The following is a 21,266-nucleotide window of genomic DNA, read 5'->3' on the forward strand; positions in this document are numbered from 1 at the left end:
AACCAGAGCATGTGTCTGTCTGTCCTTCTATATTTGTACAGTGACCTTTGGTCTACATAGTGGGAAGTCTTACTCTTCTAGCTTTCAGAACTTTTAGAAACCTCATTTCTGTGATTTATCAGTCAAGACAATTTTGAATAGACAGGGTGGTGGTGGTACTTCATTAATTCCAGCACTAGGAAAAAGAAAGCAAGTAGCATGGGGCTTTGATTCACATATGTGTCTGGGGGGGGGGGTGGGGGCCACATAAGACTACCTTGAGGTAGTTCTTTCCTTCCTCAATATGGGATCCACAGATTGAGATCAGGTGGTCAGGTTTGGCTGCAAATGCTTTAAACAACTGAGCCAAATGACTGGCATTCTAACCAGTTAATGAACTCTAGCTTAGAGGGGAGCCCTGTGTCTAAAGTCAGGTGGAGAACATTAGTAAAAGATAACCTTACACTGACCTCTTGTCTCCATGCACACTCATGGTCGTGATGGTTCATACACTTGTGTGTACACACAGATTCTCACGATGGTCGTCGGAGTAGTAAACCAGCAAAATTCTGAATTGAGTTATATCCAGATGAAATAGTGGTTGAGGATTAACACTAAATATCAGATGACAGTTCAAAGTGCAACAGAAGAAGACAACAGATGGATTTATCCGTAATAGATAAATCTAGTTGTTTAATTGAGACCGGTCCTTGTTTACCTAGCCCTGGCTCTCCTGGAACTCATTATATAGACCAGGCTGGCCTCAAAGTTAGAAGTTTGCCTGTCTCTGCCTCTGCCTCCTGTGTGCTGGGATTAAAGATGTTTGCCACCACTGCCTGCCTTAGAATGTTTTGATGTTTGGCCTTATGCTGGATAATATTGATAAAATGTTAAGTCATTGAAGGTAGGAGAGATAATTTGTTTTGAGTTAAACATTTTTCAGCCTCACCAAAAGGTAAGGAGAAGCTCTACCTAGGACACACCCAAGCTCCTGCTTTTAATCTCAGATGCCACCACCAAAAAATAAGCAGTGTAGGAAGTCATGGCCTAGAAAGAAGTAACTTCAGAGCCCCTAAGAAGTATTCTAAGTTGTTTCAGTCCTTGTATTTATATTTCTTACTTGTTAACCTGTATCATTGAAGGTTTGTCAGGATTTTTACCAAAATTTATAATTTTTATGACTATTAGGTACTTTGAAAATCTTACTAGTAGTCTAAATTTTTCTAAAAATATGCCGTCTTGTAGCTCTTCCTTTTGTTATTTGGTGTTCGTATGTATGTGTGTACATGATGTCTGAGCATATGTGGAAGGGAGCCAGGAGGACTTTGGAGTCAGAGCTCTTCTAGCGTCACATTGGCTGCTAAACCAAGGAACTTTCATGTGCTAAGCCGTCTTGCTCACTCCTGCTGGTAGTTCTTTATAATTTATGATTTAGCTTAGAAGAAATGATCATAGAATGGCATCTAATGAAGTAACTGTTTCTTCATTTATTTAAGTCATTGACTTCTCTCACTTTGATTTTCTTTCTGTTGTTGTTTATCTTTCACTTAATGTATTGAATTTTTATTTCACTTTAATGCTGTTCTAAATGTTTTTCCAATTTAAAATTGTTCATTGCTGTCAGGGAAATACAAGTATTCTTTGTCTTCTGCTGCACTTTGGGCTGTCATTTGTTAATCCTCAACCACTACCCCATACTTCCCTAAATTTTTATTTCAACAATACTGATCCTGTCAAAGGACAGTATTATAAGATGCATATATTTTATTTATTTTTGTTGCCTGGTTGACAGCTTATTACAAAGAAAACTGCCAAATAACATTTTATTTTAATGTACACAAATAATCACTTATGTTATTATTTTGAAATAGGCTCTGTCTCAGTCTGGTAATCTTCAGAATCTTTGCCTCAATTTACTTAGCACCGAGATTTAAAGGCATGTGCCATCTCAACTAAATCTTTATCCAATTTCTTTATTGGGGAGATAGGGTTTCTTAGAGTAGTCCTGGAATTTACTCTTTAGACCAGGGTATCCTTGAACTCAGAGATCTGCCTGCCTTTGCCTCCCAAGTGCTGGGATTAAAGGTGTGTGCCCCCACCGCCCTTTACCCAGTTTTTTTTTTTTTAAGCAATACTGTCTACAGAATCTTAGCAAGCCAGGGGGTTTAAAAGCTTGAGACCAATCTGTACCACATAGTGAGACCCTGTCACACAGGAGAGAGAAAAAACACATGCTTCACTTTTTTCCTTCCGTATTACTTCCTTTTTATTTGATATTAACTGTCTTTTGTTTATGTGTTCATTTAGGCTCTGGAGATGTATAAGGATGATTGGAATAAAGTCTCAGAACATGTTGGAAGTCGTACTCAGGATGAATGCATCCTCCATTTTTTGAGGCTTCCCATTGAGGACCCATACCTTGAAAATTCAGATGCTTCCCTTGGGCCACTAGCTTACCAGCCTGTTCCTTTCAGCCAGTCGGGAAACCCAGTGATGAGTACTGTTGCCTTTTTAGCATCTGTGGTTGACCCTCGTGTGGCATCTGCTGCAGCAAAAGCAGCTTTGGGTATGTACTTTCTCTGTAAGCTACCTCTCCAGCACCACAGGCTGCCCGCAGATTGAAATGTTGTTGGCAGTGTGCTTAATTCTTTGGTAATGCGCCTGCTATGTAGAATGAGTACCTGGATTTGAATCTCCAAAGCCCATGTAAGACCTGGACCTTCTAGTATGTACTTGTAGCATCTGTCCTGGGGGCAGATAGATGGTCAGAAACCATATCTCAGAGAACAAGCTGAAGGAAGAAGTGACAGAGAAAATCTGTCCTGATGTCAGCATCTGGTCTCCACAGATGCCCATTGATTTGAGCTCATAAGCAGTCTTATGCACAACCATAAACCAACACGTGTATACTTACAGATGTTTTAAAAAAAATATATCTCAACTGTTGCACTCATTTGTGTAAGTTACAAAAAATTACCTAAAGACAATGGGCTTCATAAAAATTATAAGTAACCTTTTAATGTATTAAAATAGTTTGTAAGTTGAGAATATTTGTTTGAATTTTTTTTTTTTTTCATTTTTAAAAATCTATGTTGTGTGTGTGTTTATGCAATCACCTACCAGGATCTATGTCTGAAGGTCAAAGGATTAGCAATGGGAGGATTGGGTCTCTCCTACCCTTGTGTGCCTTGTGAATTAAACTTGAAGCTCAGTCTAGCCACAAGTGCCTTTTCCTGCTGAGCTGTATTGCTGGCCAATAGAGTATTTGAGTAGAATTAGGGAGCAGCTAGATATGATAGCAGACACCTATAAAATGCCACCTTCTGGGAGGCAGAGGCGAAAGAATCATGACTTTGAGGTTCAGCTTGGACTACAGTGGATCTTGTCTCCTACATACATGCACACACATTTTTTCCCCTCAAATATATAAAGAAAAAGTGTTTTTGTGGCATTAGGAAATAGGTAGAGCTATGGAACAGAAGTTACTTCATATTTTTTTAGTAAATTAATTTTGTTCATATGCTACGTGGTGCCATAGCCAAGTGGATCTCTGAGTTCAAGCCCAGCCTGGTCTACAGAGCAAGTTCCAGGACAGGCTCCAAAGCTGTCTTGAAACCCTGTCTTGTAGGGGGGAAAATTGTTCAGGTGTCTTTTATGTTACAGGATATTTAGCATTATGGTAGTCTGATCCTTGGTGTTCTAGACAACTACCAGTGTAGCCAACAGAATGATAAAATTAAGACTGCAGTTTGAACTGTTAACAATAGATTTTCAAAAGTCTTTTTAAAGTATATTTAAGAAGTTATTCTGATGTTTTGGATAAAATCCTGGAATTGATTTATTTTATCTTCTGCCCCAAAAAGCTCACTGCAACCAAACCAATGCCATTATGCCAGACACTGTAGGTCATGTGTAGGATCACATATCTATACAGAGTGAAAATGCTGTTACTCTCTTTTTGATCTTGAATCAGAGGAGTTTTCTCGGGTCCGAGAAGAAGTACCACTGGAATTAGTTGAAGCGCATGTCAAGAAAGTACAAGAAGCTGCTAGAGCCTCTGGGAAGGTGGATCCTACCTATGGCTTAGAGAGCAGCTGTATTGCAGGCACAGGTCCTGATGAGCCTGAGAAGCTTGGTGAGTCACTGCTGTGCCCCAGGACCTGGTTACAAAATGTTTATACTCCCTGTCAGTGTGTAAAATATTAGGGTTTGCTTCTACTTAAGTGAACAAAATGATCAGTAGCAACTTGGTTAAGTTTGGTATGTTATCTTTTTTCCTCTCACATGCTTGTGGGTCATAGGGCAAGATGGCAAGAACTAAAAACAATGTCTCGTAACGGAACAGTATCACAATTAAGACTATTTTTGTTGTTGTTATGTTTTGAGACCAGGTTTCTTTGTGTAGTAGCTCTGGCTGTCCTACATCTCCCTTTGTAAACCAGACTTTTATCTCAAATTCATACAGATCCGCCTGCCTCTGCCTCCTGAGTGCTGTCTCGAAAAGCCAAAAAAAAACAAAAAAAAAAAAATAAAAGTTGTGCACTACCACGCTTATTTTGACGTATTTATGGCTGATGATAGACGTGTTTCATTCTATGTGCTTAAGTTGTTTTACAGTCGTCTTATGTAAGATACTTATAATATAAAACTCCCCCTTTTAACCACCTAGTTTGTAATTCAATAGTTTCTACTGTGTTCACATTTGTCTTCGTTACTTAATTCTGTAACATTTTCTTTCCCATGAAAGGAATTCTAGTTCTGGGGTTTTTTGTTTGTTCTCTTTCTTTGAGACAACCTCTCTTTATGTAGCCTGCACTGATCTGGTTGTCTTTCCTCATCCTCCTACGTGTGGATTTACAGGTTGGGTAACTATACCAGGGTTTAAGAACTGCTTAAGGAGCCCAGGCGGTGGCGGCGGTGGTGCACGCCTCCCAGCACTCAGGAGGCAGAGGCAGGCAGATCTCCGAGCTCAAGCCCAGCCTGGTCTACAGAGTGAGTTCCAGAACAGCCAAGGCTACACAGAGGAAACCCTGTCTCAGGAAAACAAAACAAAACAAAACAAAACAAAAAACCTAGGAATCTCCTTATTCTTCTTAGGCCTGCCTCTTGTCAGCAGTTTACATAAACAGGATCATAAATGGACATACAGCCTTTAATGTCTCAATTCTTTAGCTTAACACAGTGTTCTCAAGGATCATCTATCAACCATTTTGTATGTCTGTGTGATATATATGTTAGTACATACTTGTTTGTGCCCATCATGCAACCTACTGGTAATCTAAGGCCATACTAAGTATATAAACAAATGCCATTTAGTTTTCAAGTTATTTTTGTTTCTTTATTTTAAATTAAGTTGTTGTAAGCATGATTCTTTGGACCTCAAGTAGTTTGCATGTCGTTTATAAAAAAAAAAAAAATAAGAATGGTTTTCTTCAATAACTGTCATAATGGTATGAATATCAGTAGTTTTTGGATTTTCGAGACAGTTTTTTTGTTTAGCCCTGGCGGTCTTGGAACTCACTCTGTAATTGTGTGTGTTTGTGTTTATATGTGCGTGTGAGTGCAGGTGCCAGGGGACTCCAGAAAGAGAGTGTGGCATCTCTTGGAGCTATAGTTACAGTTGGATATGAGCCACTCAATGTGAGTGTTCAGATTAAATTCTGATACTTTGAACAAGCAGTTGATGCTCTTAACCACTAAGCCATCTCTTTACTCCCAACCCCAATCTGTAGTGGCAAGGGGCACAGAGGGCAGCTTGGAGCAGTCAATTCTCTCCTGCACCATGTGGGTCCTGAGGACCTAACTCAAGTCATCGGGCTTGGTGGCAAGTGCTTTTTACCAGCTGCGCCATCTTCGCAGGTGTAGCTTTCTTACAGGGATCAACTTCCAGGAAGGTGCAGTGAGCATGGGCATGTGCATTCAGGGTCAGTAAGGGTCTGCTCTATCAGACACTGTGGTGTAAATCCTTTATTTAGAGGAGAGTCTCGACATACTGAATTGTGTTTTGACCATCTTAATGGTCAATTAGTAGAGTGTTCACTTTGCTCCTTAACAGTCTGTGCAAGTCGAGTATGGCTTGAGTCACCCCTCAAAGCCATATGTAGAGGGGCCAACTGGATCAATTCAAGAGGGTGAAAAACTAGTTTCCAAGCCTTTAGTTTCAGCACTCGAGGCAGGTGGGTCTTCTTGAGTTTCAGGCCAGCCTAGTCTGTTTGTCTTCCTGTCTGTTTCACACCATTCTCAAGTACAGACTGTAATCTTAAGAATAGTTCATAATTGAGCCTTTAACCATTAAGGACTGGCTACGATTTAAGCGACTTTCTGATTATTCTTACTTTTGGGGGGCAGGGTTTAATTTCTGTTATGTACCATTGCTTGCCTTTTAGGGACTGTTGTGTCCAGTTAGCCACTTGGTTGACTCAATATATACCTGTACCTCTTGCTCTGAAGTATTCGTGTCAAATAAGATAACATATAAAACTGGCTGCCTTTATTGTTCAGTTGGACATAGTTGAAAATTTTCATTCCAGCATTGGAGGATTTCTGGGTTAAACAAATGCACAGAATTCATTTTTCAAGGAGCACTATGCATAGGAATTAGTGTAACAGCAGTGCAAGGGTAGATGTAATTTCAGACTGAGGAAGGCTTCCAAAAGGTATGGGTTTGAGCTGAATTTGGGGAACATTTAGAATGTCCAAGAGCGGGTTCAGGCAAATGTTCTTTTCTGTTGAACAGTGAGGACTGAGGCACAGAAATGGAGAGGAGGTTCTTTAGAGAATGGGAAGTAAACCTTGTGGCCACAATACAACATTCTTATTCATTTAGGAAGAGTAGTGCACAATGTTAGATGCAGTTAAAAACATTAAGTGGCCAGGCAGTGGTGGCACTAGCCTTTAATCCCAGCACAGGCAGATCTTAGGGGTTCTGAAGAGATGGCTCAGTGGTTAAGAGCACTGGCTGCCCTTCCAGAGGTCCTGAGTTCAATTCCCAGCACCCACATGGTGGCTCACAACCATCTGCAATGAGATCTGGTGCCCTCTTCTGGCCTGCAGACAGAACATTGTATACATAATAAATCTTTTTTTAAAAAATAGAGCATAAAGTGATGACAGGCTTATGAAGTGTATGCTATGTATTAATAGTTTGAGCATTCTTACATTTAATGTGGGGAATACACCATGAGTCTCCAGGTATCTAGTTCCTGGCATGTGGGCACCCGATTCTTTGCTTCCAGACAAGACTGGATTTACTGCACTGCCAGTTCTCCAACCGTTTGGTCTCAGTTCTTTATACTCTTGAAAGACACTTGATACCAGAGTTGCTTCTGTTGGTGAACATCGTACTTAATGTTTTAGAAACCAAAACCTCTAAGGCTGAACTAGTTCATCACCTATCATGTGTGAGTCATGGACTTCATCTGTAGTACCATTTTAAAGTTAGAAACAAAATCTAAAAGCATTCACAAGAGCATGTTGCCTTAGCTGTCTGCTCAAAGGCTTCATCAAACACTTTTCTCTAAAAAGCACAACTCCACATCTATAAAAACGAATCAATGAGGAAACACAAGGAACACTTTAGTTTTATGAACACTGCTTTTTCTTTGGAGACCCCATGGGTTTCTGGACCACATTTTTTGAATAACTGAATTAATTAAGCAGTACTTTAGAGGACATTCAGTTTGAGGGTGGGGAATACATAGACATTGAGATGTGACTAGAGGCACATAGAGTCAGTCAGTTAAGGAAGACGTTGTAGAGATGACCTTTTAAAGCAGAATGAATTAGCATGGCATGTTCTACAACAAATACCAAGTACCCGAGGATGATGTGGGCAAGTTTGGCTCTGAAGAAAAACATGGGGTAGATTTGGGTAGCCTTTTGGTCTACCTTGTAGACCTGGGGCCTCAACAGAATAGAAGCAGAATGATTTGATATCTTTATGAAATAACTATTTACAGATGCGGTCCAAAAGTAGCAGTAAATAATTACAGAGCTGAATGAATGATCAAGAATGATAGATGATTAATTATTCTGAACATAGTCTCATAAGGCAGCTATTTCACGAGTACTTGAGTCTTAGGTCTGACTTTCCATTTGCCTTCAGCCCTTTAGGTAATGATTTCCAATTCTCTTCTTATCCTGAGTTTGCTAATCACATTATTTTTAGAATGACTTTGGCAACTGCTCCCCTGTTTATGCCATGTGCCATCTTGTTTAAGTTAAAATCTAAAAATTCATAAATCTACGGGGGCTTGGTGGCATATACCTTTGATCCTAGCACTTAGGAGGCAGAGGCAGATTCTCAGTTCCAAGCTAGCATGGTTAACATAGTGTGACCCTTAACTCTGCATCCCTGCATAATTCTATTCAGAATGATAATGGAAATGAGTGCATCATCTCTAGTGTTTTCAGAGTAGGGGCTGGAGAGATAGTTAAGAGCACTAACTAGCTGCTTTTCCATCCACAAGACCAGCCTAGGATTCCCAGCACTCACATGGAAGCTCCCAGCTATCTATAATTCAGTTCCAGGGGACCAGATGCCCTCTTTTCTACTTTACTGCAAGTAGGTGGTGTACAGACATACATACTTGCAGGCAAAACACCCATATGCATGGAATGAAAGTCAATAAATTGAGCACTTGCTAGCAGGACGTGGTAGTGCTCATCTGTAATCTCAGCACCCAGGACGCAGCAGCAGGACAACCAGGGCTGTGTCTCAAAAACCAAAGAAAATAAATTTATAAATTTATAAATAAATGGGGAGGGAGTGTTGACAGTTTATATCAGAACTCAGAGCAAACAGAAGCTGTTTCTACAGCATCATGAAAGAAACACACAACATAAAATTAAAATATGTTTAGACATTTCCTAAGAGTGTAAGCAGTTTTTCTTGTTCTTTTCTACATTTAATGGCTCTTTAACTATACCGTCATTATATAAGTAGATCCAAATTACATTTCCTTTCATCTTAGAATCACAACCCATTTTAAAAAGTTGGTGTCATATTGGCCTTGCCTTACTACAAAGACTGTGAGTTGTATACTTTTGGCATGGGAAAGTAGAGTATGTAATTGTGGGTAGTTTTTCAAGAACAAATCATGCTTGTCACTTCTTTTTTTTTTTTTGGAACCGAGGATTGAACCCAGGGCCTTGCGCTTGCTAGGCAAGCCCTCTACCACTGAGCTAAATCCCCAACCCCGGTTGTCACTTCTTGATGATGATAGATTTTCATAAACCCATAAGTTTAAAACCTGTATATATTACATTTTCTGTTTGGCTTCCTTCTAAGATCTTACTAATTTAATAAGTCTTCCTTTTTTGAGACAGGGTCTCATTTTATGGACCAGCCTGGCCTTGAACTCCTATCTCCCTTTGTCTCCCACTGTCTCCAGAATGCTGCAGTTAGAGGAGTCGGCCACCACTACATTTTTACAATCTACACTACGAATCAGAACATTACTGACAATTCTCTTCCTCCCTGTTCTTCTGACCTTCCCACTCCTAGCCGTGGGAATCCTATATTTTAAATAGCGCTCTGTATGCTCTAGAATGACTTTTATCATAGCGTAGATAATGGGTAAACAGCACATGTTAAGTCTAATTTTGATGCATTTTAGTTTTTATAAAATACGGAATATTTATATGCTTGATGATTTTTTAAAAATATTTTTTCTTTATTATTATGTGTTTTAAATTTTATACATCAGCCATGGGTTCCCCTGTCCTTCCCCCAGCCCCTCCCCTCCATTCCCATGTCCTCCAGGATCAAGGCACCCCTGGGGATTCATTTAAACCTGGTGGATTCAGTACAGGCAGGTCCTGTCACCTCCTTCCAGACTGAGCAAAGTGTCCCTGAGTAAGCCCAAGGTTTCAAACAGCCAGCTCATGCACTAAGGACAGATCCTGGTCCCACAGACTGGGTGCCTCCCAAACAGATCAGGCTATTCAATTGTCTCACTTATCCAGAGGGCCTGATCCACCTGGGGGCTCCACAGCCTTTGGTTCATAATTCATGTGCTTCCATTAGTTTGGCTATTTGTCCCTGTGCTTTTTGCAATCTTGGATTCAACAATTCACGCTCTTGCAGACCCTCCTCTTTCTCGACAGTTGGACAACCTGGAGCTTCACCTGGGGCCTGGCTGAGGATCTCTGCATCCACTTCCATCAGTTATTGGATGAAAGTTCCAAGACGACTGTTAGGGTGTTTGGCCATCTGATCACCAGACTAGGTCAGATCAGGCTTTCTCTCGACCATTGCCAGCAGACTACAGAGGATATATCATTGTGGATTTCTGGGGACCTCTCAAGCACTCTGCCTATTCCTGTTCTCATGTGGTCTTCATTTATCATGGTCTGTTATTCCTCATTCTCCCTTTCTGTTCTTGATCCAGCTGGGATCTCCTGCTCCCCTAAGCTTTCTTTCCCTCAAATCTTGCCCTTCATTACTCCCACTGTTATACAGGTTGTTCATGTAGATCTCATCCATTTCTCTGTCATTGGGAGATCCTTGGGTCTTTCCTAGGGTCCTGTTTTTTAGGTAGCCTCCCTGGAGTTGTGTAGCAGTCTAGTCATCTTGTTTTACATCTAGTATCCTCCTATGAGTGAGTACATACCGTGTTTATCCTTCTGAGTCTGGGTTACCTCACTCAGGATGATTTTTTTCTAGATCCATCCATTTGCCTGCAAACCTCATGATGGCATTGTTTTTCTCTGCTGAGTAGTACTCCATTGTGTATATGTACCATATTTTCTTCATCCATTCTTCAGTTGAAGGGCATCTAGGTTGTTTCCAGGTTCTGGCTATTACAAACAAAGCTGATACGAACATAGCTGAGCAAATGCCCTTGTGGTATGATTGAGCATTCCTTGGGTATCTAAGGAAGTGCCATATTGATTTCCAAAGTGGCTGTACAAGCTTGCATTATTCCCACCAGCAGTGGAGGAGAGTTCCCCTTGCTCCACATCCTCTCCAGCATAAGCTGTCTTCTGTGTTTTTGATCTTAGCCATTCTGACAGGTGTAAGGTGGTATCTCAGAGTCGTTTTGATTTGCATTTCCCCGGATAATTAGGGTTGTTGAGCAATTCCTTAAATGTCTTTCAGCCATTTGAACTTCCTCTGTGGAGAATTCTCTGTTTAGTTCTATAGCCCATTTCTTAATTGGACTGTTGGGCATTTTGATGTCTGATTTCTTGAGTTCTTTATATATTCTGGATATCAGCCCTCTGTCAGATGTGGGGTTGGTGAAGACCTTTTTCCCATTCTGTAGGCTGTCACTTTGCTGTTTGGCAGTAATTTTTTTCATCAGATCTGTTTTTCAGTGGAACATTCTCCAACCTTACACTTTCCTGCTTGTTTTTAAGTTTGGGTGTAAACAGGCCCTGTGGTTAACAGTGTTTTAGAAAATGCAGTTTCCCTCAAAGCTTATGTGTTAGTTTTTACTTGGACTGACAGGCAGCCTATTTAACACTTCCTGATGTATATAGTCCACCTGGCCAGCAAGTATGAAATGTCACTTCCTGTCATCTTCCCTCCACCTCTGACTCACTTTTGTGTACTATCTTTCCTGTTTCTTGGTTGATCCATGAACCAGTTCTTCTTGGCTTCTCCCTATTTTATTGTAGGTTTATTTTCTGTATGTGTTTTCTGTTCTAATTCTTTTTTTCTCATTTCCTCTATTTCTTTTTAAAAAATATATATATTTATTAAAATTTTTTTCATTTTACATACAACTCCAGTTCCCCTCCCTCCCCTTCTCCTGCCTCCTCACCTCCCTCCCACTGTTCTAATTCTTTATTAACCATTCTGCATATGTTTTCTCCCATTTTGTTACTCACTTCATCTTTTTGGTTTTTTTGAGAAAATATTTCAAGCTCACAGAGCTCACTATCTATGTACCCAAAGCTGAAATTAAAGGTATACAAACCATAATTGGCTTTTTTGGGAGACTTTTATTTAGATTTATTGTGTTTTATGAGTATAGTTATTTTTGCCTGCATACCTGGTGGACTCAGAGGTCAGAAGAGGGTATTGGATCCCTGCACCTGGTGTTATGGATAGTTTTGAGACTGTAATTGCTGGGAATAGAACATGGATCCTCTACAAAACCAACAAGAACTGTCTCGCAACTCGTATTTTTGAAAATGCGGTTATTAATTTTTTTTTCTTTTTCTTTTTCTTTTTCCAGAGCTGAGGACCGAACCCAGGACCTTGTACTTACTAGGCAAGCGCTCTACCACTGAGCTAAATCCCCAACCCTAGCGGTTATTAATTTTTAATAGAGTTAACGTCATACTTTTTTTTAATGCTGTAACAGCTCTGTGTCTGGTTGTTTTCTCCTATACACTGCTATCATGTACTTATTTTCTTTCAGTTTCAAAGTTTTATAAGTAGATACAATGTTTCTCATTCCCCCATTCCTACTTTTGATTCTCCTAACCCTAAACATCTATCCCCAGCTTCATGTCCTCATTTAAAATATATATATATCTATACCCTAGCTGGGCTCAGTGTAGTACATCTTTAACTCCATATTCAGGAGGCAGACAGGAGGATCTCTGACTTCTGGCGAAACTGGTCTACATAGTGAGTTCCAGTCTAGCCACAGCAATATAGTGAGACCCTATTTCCAAAAAAAAAAAAAAAGAAGAAGAAGAAGAAGAAGAAAACATAAATAAGTAACATAGAAGCCCTTTTAAGTCCAAGTAAGTGTTACTTATATGGACATAGTTTGGCTCTGTCTTGGAACCACATTGGCTAAGTTTTTAGGCAGCTCTATGCTAGAATTGAAGGGTAGGGGTAGCTCAGTGGTAGAGCACTTGCCTAGCAAGCGCAAGGCCCTGGGTTTGGTCCTCAGCTCTGGAAAATAAAATAATTTTAAAAAAAAAAGAAGAAGAATTGGTGGGTATTTTTCGCTTCCTTGAACTTGGCTAGATCATTTTAATTACTTGACAGTGATTATGTGTTGATAATATTGCTCCGTTCAAGACCTGGTCCTAGAGTTTTTTGCATGATCTGATGCTACTTCTGACACTGTGTGCTTAAAGCTTTTGGGAAAGTTATTGATCAGTAGCTGCTGAATACTTAAGAGTGTTTAAACCCCTTTATTTACAAATGGAACACTTTTTACCTTTAGGAATGTTTGCTGGTTTTTGTTTTAAAGAATATTCGTTTACTATAATATTGTCTTCTTCTTTCCCTTACAAGTCTCTTCCTAGATACTGACTTCAGATCATGATCTTCCTTAATTCTAACAGCAAATATTTGTTATAAAAAAATCATGTTTTGTAAAGGATAGATTTCCTTAACAGCATTCCCAGTATACATTATTAGGTAGCCCCATAACATCATTATTTACCCTCTTTTTTTACTATTCTTACCTCGTGAATTGGGATCACACACACAATTATCTGTCTTGTCTCCCTAATATTGCACTTCTGACCACATGTGTTCTCCTGTTTGTCATGGCTCCTTAGAAGATACTCTACCCTTGTTTGTACTTCTGGTGCTGAGACAGGTCACAACCTGTGTACTGTGATAGAACAGTTGACTTCTGCACCTAACGCTGGCCAGATTTAGATGGTTTTGTGGTTTCAGCAAATACAGGACTGAGCAATGTTTCTGTGATGCCTGATTGAAATGTGTACTTGTTAAATATATTAGATAAAAGGAACTATACTTACTCTCTAACATTTTAAAACGGTTTTATTATTATATACAGAAAACTCACACGAGCATCATGCGTTTCCTCAAGGAAAAGTCATTCATTCGTACTACCTCCTCTTACCTTTCCTTCCCTTCCTCAGTTACCCACTGTCCTGACTTTAACAGTATTTATTATTCTCATGTCCTTAGTCCTTCCTCATAATGAATGTGCTATGTATGTCTCACTTCCTTTGCCACCAGGAAGACTGGTTAATTATACTGCATAGAAATATATTTCAGATGCTCTACATACACTGATTTACCCGTTTCTCGTTGTTTATTCTTTCACTTGTAGAAGGGTCTGAAGAAGAAAAGATGGAAACAGATTCTGATGGTCAGCAGCTTGAAAAGGTAAAGTCTATTTAGATGTCTCCTCACAGAGAAACCATTCAGTGCCTTTCCAGCATCCTGGTTTTCAGATGATGTCATATGTCCAGTTGCCTTCAGGGACTACCAGTGGATAGGCTGATTTCCATTGATTCTTCACGACAGTTTTGTCCAATCCTTGTCCTCTCTGGCACCCTGTTTAAGCACAGTTGGGAGTAGGAATACAAAAGTTAGTTGTTGTGAATATTGAATTGTAGGACCTGGGTGTTACACTTGTACCAGAAGACAGTTGATTTCCTAGGAGAGTTCACTGCTGACAAAAACACTATTTAGGCCGGGCGGTGGTGGCGCACGCCTGTAAACCCAGCACTCGGGAGGCAGAGGCAGGTGGATCTCTGTGAGTTCAAGGCCAGCCTGGTCTACAGAGCTAGTCCAGGACAGGCTCCAAAGCTACAGAGAAACCCCGTCTCGAAAAACCAAAAAAAAAAAAAAAAAAAAAAATCTGACTATTTAGTAAAGAATTTATGAGGAGCTGACCTTTGAGGTAGATTCTAAAGAGTAAAACCTGTATAAATTGAAATGGAGGATCAGGATTCAAAGCCTCTGAATGTCATCATATGTCCATGGCCCAGTCCCTGTCCATAAGAGATAGTAAAGGCTCAGCTGTGTACTGAAGCACAGCCTCTTCAGGGAGGACCTTGGTGTGTATATTAGTTAAAGAACATAATGGACATTCAGCCACTATTTGAGTGAATATTCATGAGTGGGATTTACAATCTTGATTCCATGTGGTAGTATGAAATTACATAGAAAAGAGAAGCTACAGTTAATAATATAATTGGTTACAATTCCAGCATTGTTGTAATTCTACATTTGTGATTTCATTTAATTCTTTTATTTTGGGTTGCTTCCTGTTTCTGATTTTTTTCTTTTTTTGAAAGATTTATTTATTATGTACAGTGTTCTACCTGCTTGAATGCTTGCGTGACAGAAGAGGTCACTGGATCTAATTACAGATGGTTGTAGCCCACCATGTGGTTGCTGGGAATTGAACTCAGGACCTCTAGAAGAGTTGCCAGTGCTCTTAATCTCTGAGCCATTTCTCCAGCCTGGGTTTTTGTTTGTTTTAAGACAGGGTTGCTTTGTGTAACAATCCTTCCTGTCCTGGAACTCACTCTGTAGACCAGGCTGGCCTGGAACACACCGAGATCCACCTGTCTCTACCTCCTGAGTGCTGAGATTAAAGGTGCTACCACCACCCAGCTTGTGGGTTGTTTTTGTGGAACATAGTCACACTGTTGAGCGCTGGCTGACTGGAACTCAGTGTATAGACCAATCATTGTCAAACTCACAGATTTCTCACCTGTGTCTGCCTTTTCAGTGCTGAACCCCTGCACCCTGCCTTCATCTAATTAGTTATTACTATTATTATTACTTTATTTTGATTTTTTTGCTTGCATGCACGTCTGTACCACTTGCATGGCTGGTGCCTGAGGAGACCAGAAGAGGGCATCTGGTTTCTCGTACAGCATTATAGGTGGTGTGAACTGCCATGTGAATTCTAGGAATGCATCCTGGCTCCTCTGAAGAGCAGTTCTCCCTCTTTAGTCGTGTCTCCAGCCTCTCATTCAATTCTTAACGCAGCCTCACCAAGTCCGTGGTAGTGTCCATTTTATACACTGCGGTCTCTAGTTTGCTCAAGGTCACAGAAATTTCTAAATTCCCAAATGTTGACCTGATGAATTGGTTTTCAGTTACTAAAGCATGATCACAGTTGCTGTGCTCCTAAATCCATCAGTAAATGATATGATAAAATCATGTCATCAAGTTTTCCTCTGGCTGTAACAGTCAAATGCATTCAGGCCTTTAAAACACTTGTCACTTAGATCCCGAGAACCTACAGACATGCCAGGTGCCCATGTTGGCCTGCCTATAATTTTAGCTTCAGAAGGCAGAGATAGGATCCCCAAGCATTATGACTTTCAGAGACCATGCCTCGTTGAATAATATGGAATGGTGACTGGGGATATTTAATTTACCAACATCAACCACAGGGCTCTTCTTGCATGTGCACTCACATTTATGCAAGCATATGTGCACATACCACACATGAAAATGGGGAGGACACCACAAAAAAAATCCCACATAGTTTTTATGTTTTGTTTTTTTGTTTTGGTTTTTTTTTTTTTTTTTTTTTTTGGTTTTTTAAAATCATTAAATAATAGTACTGGTTAGCGACTCTGTTCCTTTGGGCATTGTAAACCTGGTCTTGGTAGCAGAGGTTGCAGAAGCACCAGGCACTATGTACTTGGGAGATGTATCATTCCATGAGCACCTAGGTGTCAAATTGGTTAAAAATCTGTATCTCAAAATTTGTCAGTCTCATTTCTAGGTCTTCCTTACCAGGCCCATCAGAATCTAGTCTATTTCTTGGCAAAAATGCTGAAACCTGTTGTGAGCTTAAGATGTTTTCACTCCTCAACGGTCTGCTTTACTTATTCCCTGTTCTTGTTTTGTGCTACTTTCAGGCAGAAAACAAAGTGGAAAATGAATCGGATGAAGGTGATAAAACCCAAGATGGAGAAAATGAGAAAAACAGTGAGAAGGAGCAAGATAGTGAAGTTAGTGAGGATATCAAACCAGGTGACTTGGGCCAGCGCTCCTTAGACTGTGTTAGCCTATGACTTACAGAGATACCAAAGAAGTTCTGGCCATTGCTATAGAAATACCCTCTCCACTGTAATTGGGATTTTCTTTGGGCTACCAACCAGCTCCCAAGTAAAGACGCAGAGACTTACTATTAATTATGAATGCTTGGCCTTAGCTTATGCCTGTTCCACTAGCTCTTTTAACTTAATGTTTCTATTCATCTATGTTTCTCTTCAGGGAAAAACACCTTTCTTTCATTCTGTATGTCCTGCTTTCCTGCTTCCTCCTTTACTAGCTGGCCCCTGGGGTCTCTTTTTTTTTTTTCTTGAGCCTAGATTCCTCCTCCTACTTATTCTCCCTGCCTGGAAGTCCTGCCTATACCTTCTCTTGCTATTTGACATTTAGTCAGGCAAGGTAAAATAGCAACACATCTTTACATAGTTAAACAAATACTCCATAATACTCCTCCTTTCAAATACTATTTTCTAAGAAAAATACATCTATTTTATTGTTAGTAGTGGGTTTTGCTTGCTTGCTTGCTTGCTTGCTTGCTTGTTTGTTTGACAGGGTCTCACTATGTAGTTCAGGCTGGCCTGGAAATTGAATATCTGCCTACCTCAGCTTCTTATGTATTTTTAAGTTTTTGATATTTTTATTTTATGTGCATGGGTGTTTTGCCTGTCTTTTCAACATATGTGCATTACACTTGGAACTGGAATTGTAGACAATTGTGAGCTGACATTCAGATGCTGAGAAGTGAGCTGTGCTCCTATGGGAAAAGCAGCCAGTGAGTGCTCTTCACCACTTTGCTCAAGTCTACTGTGTTCGTTGTTTTCAGCCAGTGGCTGGAACAGCCCAAGCTGACCTGAAGCTTGATATGGAAATGATGTTGGTCTTGAACTCCTGACCCTCTTGCTACTTCCTCCCAAGTAATAGGATTGCAGGCTTGTGCCTCCTTGCTGGCTTTCTTCATTTAATTTCAGTCTGTTAGGAAGGCATTGTATACACTGTACCTTGGGCCATATCCACAGTCCTGCTTATGGTTTGTTGTTGTTGCTTGTTGACTTTGAAGGTTTTGAGGCTGGATCTTACTAAGTTGCCTAGGCTAGACTTCAGTTCTTTCTAAGATCTAGGCAGTCTCTATTCCTGCCATCCTTTCTTCTCAGCTTTAGAGAAGCTGACTGCAAAGCACTGAGATTGAAGATTTGTACCACATTGAACAGTTAGATGCCAGTGCTTATTCTGGAAGCTGCTTTTCCCTCTTTGTTTTCAGTAGAGATTAAGCAAATTGTTCACCAGCATTTAATTTCCCTTGTTCTTCAGCCTCTCTGTGTCTGTTCCCATTTCTTCCAGTTTGTTGTCTCCATTGTTCTTTTGGGAGGTGTCACTTCGTCCGTCTGTCCTCTTCTTGCCACTTTCTTCTGTCTGTTGCAGTAGCCGCCCTCATGTCTGTCTCAGACTGTCAGTTTCTGATTCCATCTAGACTCAGTTGTCCCCACAACATTCTGCTGTTTAGGAACAAATGAGCCTTTAACTGTGAACTCACCTTTCTCTCTGCGGGAGCTAACACGGAACTAGAAGGTGACACAGAGACAGGGTGTGCCACTTCACGTGTCCCCAGATGTGCTCTGAAATGCAGGGCACATCAGTGAAACTCTTAGTACATCAGTTTGTCACAGCAAAAGTGGTTAAGATAGGTCCTTGAGACTTGAGTACACTCGTAATAAAGCTTTTTAAAAATGTTTTCAGAAGAAAAGGAGAATGAAGAGAAGAAGGAACTCTCTGATGCATGTAAAGAGAGGGAAAGCGGTCCCGGGAAGAAGACGGTGGACCATGAGATCTCTGAGGGAAACGTCGCCACAGCGGCAGCCGCTGCTCTCGCCTCAGCTGCCACCAAAGCCAAGGTCCGCCCCGTCGCCCCCCTGCTCCCCTCCCCATGAATGGCCACACTGTCTCTAGTTAATGGGAACATTTGTATAAAGAACCTCCCTCCGGCAGGAGGTGACTGTTGGCTTGAATGACATTTCTAGGTTAAGAAATCCCCAGGCAGGAGGAGGGTGTCGAGGAGATCCGGTCCCTAGGCTGACAGTTGTCCCCCTTTCATTGTCTTTAGCTTTGTGCAGGCCACCAGGTGAAGGCATGTTTTCACTCCCCCAAGCATCCCCTTCATCTTCCTGTGTTTAGTTTGCCTATGGAACTTGTCTTGGACCATTGTTTCAATAATTCTTACCAAATTGAAATATTAATGATTTTAAGACAAAATCTGCTTCTTTGTATAATTCTTCATCTTGATGCTACAGACTGAAAAGAAAGAAAGAACCTAAAATAGCTTTTTCTTCTTGAACTTGCCAGCTTTTCTGGGGGTGGTTTTTTCTATTTATAACATGGTCTCGGCTGCACTGCATATTTAAGAAGACAGGAAAATGTTATTTTCCCACGCTTCTTGTTAATTTAGCATTTTAAAGCATTCTGAAGATGAATATATGAAATTTTTTAAAAAAATTCATCCATTCTTCCTGAGTGGTTTCCTTCCATAATAATTTACCAGATTTTAAGGACCAGCAAGTTCTAGAACTTTGCTAATCATCTGTCTTGAGTATTTCTTCCATGTTGACACAGATCTTCTTTCGTAGTTCCTCAAACACTCTGCTGATGTGAACTTCTTACTCTTAAGTGTTTAAGCTGAAAGGCGTGAGTCATAGCAGATTCATAGGTCAGACACTTCAAACTACAAAACCACTGTTAGGAGTTTCTGCCCCTCTGACCTAGGTGGTTATAAATCCCCTGAAGGGAGTCTTTCTGGAGACATTATTACAAGCTAAGGGTATTAACTATCTCTTTTATCTGTTATACACTAGGGACCATGGCTGTTAGATTTCCTTCTCTTTATAGAAACCAAATCAAACATCATTAGTCCTGACCTTTGCTGTTCTATACAGTTGAGAATACTATAAAGAGACGTTTTCGTCACTCAGTCTATACTTGCTCATCATCAGCTCTATTTCTAAAAACTAGGAGGTTTACTGTTTAGTCCCCCCCAACCCCCATACAGATTTTCTCTGTGTAGCTCTGGCTGTCTTAGAACTCACCATGTAGACCAGGCTGACCTCACACTCAGAGAACCACCTCCCTCTGCCTCCCGAGTGTTATGATTATAGAGGCTTTCAGTGTTCAGTATTAAGGCAAATGTCCCTCTGATGTGACAGTTGTGCAGTAATGTTCCTGCTGTAAAGGTTGCACGTGTGAGTGTAGTGCCTTATAGCTGGATCTGGTAGAGCTCATGCAGCACATGATCACTTTTGTGCTGCATGCTAATCAGGGTGCAAGGAATTCACTTCAATTACTGTAATTAGCAAAGCTTCACTAAGCAGTCCAAGTTTCTCTTACTCTGACTTTGTTTTTCTGTGTCTATAAACAGCTTTATTTTTATGCTTGTCACCCTCATGCATAGAGAGGTAATTAGAGGCTCAGATGGAGCTCTTCAACAGACGAGGTGGGTAACTTCTGCGTTCCTACCAGCCTTTCCATGGGAGTATCCCTTCAGGAACGTGTCCATTTTTATATCTATTGACAAACTGTGATGTACCACACCTGCAGTTGGATTGGGGGAACATGAACAGGCATATCCACACGTGGCTGGGTCCACTGGGTTTTCTTCCATCTTGGTGCTGAGACTCAGATGGAGGAGCTGAAACTTACCTTTGGAGTGAACTAGAGGCCTCAGAGCCAGGATATATTCTTGTTCTCAGAACAATATAGCCATTTCTCTCAAGAAAACAAATCCCACTTTCTCAAAGTCATATATATTTGCCTTAAATTTCTTCATAAACTACTCTGTGTCCACACAAACTAAAATGGCAATCATCCTTGATTTTGTTCATGGAAACTGAGCAACAGAAAAAGCGTTCATTTCCTTACTTATCATGTATACGTGTACCATAACTACTCCATATGTCACAGGTGTTGATTGACGTGTACTTAAAACTTCATGGGTTGAGTCTCAAATGTCATCATATCTCTGTTTAATAGTACAGTGCATAGATGACCAAGGGAAAAGTTGGCCCTGTTCACATTCATGCTTGTGTGAGAAATTACTTCTGCGCACTGGAATCCCTACCTCAAACCTATGACTGTGAAGTGGCTACTTTAGATTCCTTAATCATCTCTTCTTAGGGTTTTCCCGAATTGCATCATCTTTTGTGGCATGTCTTCAATCTGTTCATCAGGTTTTGTAAAGTCGTTTTTTTAATAGTTGGGCTCTTCTGATACCTCTGATACCTCTGTGGATCCCCGTGGTTCTTCTGTTCCCAGGTTGTCATAAATGCATACACACCTTGAGGGTCAGTGAAGTCTTTGATGTGATTTTTCTAGTTTTTCCCTGCATCTGCTAGAGCATGTCCTTCATATTCATTAGTATGTACAAGAAGGAAAGCTTTTTCAACTCTTGACTTCAGAAATATGTATTCTGAAAAATGGAGAAATATCCTCTCCATTGACTAGCTGCTGTACATGGCTCTAATTTGAATTTCATTATACCTCAAGAGGTTAAGATCACTGGCTGTTCTTCCAGAGGTCCTGAGTTCAATTCCCAGCAACAACATGGTTGCTA

At 40.4% G+C, this 21,266-nt stretch overlaps 1 protein-coding gene across 1 annotated transcript in view; it reads left to right on the forward strand.

Annotated features, from left to right (window-relative positions):
- Positions 1–21,266, forward strand: part of Smarcc1 (SWI/SNF related, matrix associated, actin dependent regulator of chromatin subfamily c member 1) — a 124,745-nt gene that overhangs the window by 66,701 nt on the left and 36,778 nt on the right. The window contains exons 20-24 of the mRNA XM_036194083.1: positions 2,287–2,545; positions 3,953–4,114; positions 13,977–14,032; positions 16,537–16,651; positions 18,407–18,561. Coding sequence (XP_036049976.1) covers positions 2,287–2,545; positions 3,953–4,114; positions 13,977–14,032; positions 16,537–16,651; positions 18,407–18,561 — 747 coding nt within the window. The remainder of the gene's footprint in view (positions 1–2,286; positions 2,546–3,952; positions 4,115–13,976; positions 14,033–16,536; positions 16,652–18,406; positions 18,562–21,266) is intronic.

Source organism: Onychomys torridus, chromosome 7, assembly GCF_903995425.1.
Source record: "Onychomys torridus chromosome 7, mOncTor1.1, whole genome shotgun sequence".
Classification (NCBI taxonomy): Eukaryota; Metazoa; Chordata; class Mammalia; order Rodentia; family Cricetidae; genus Onychomys; species Onychomys torridus.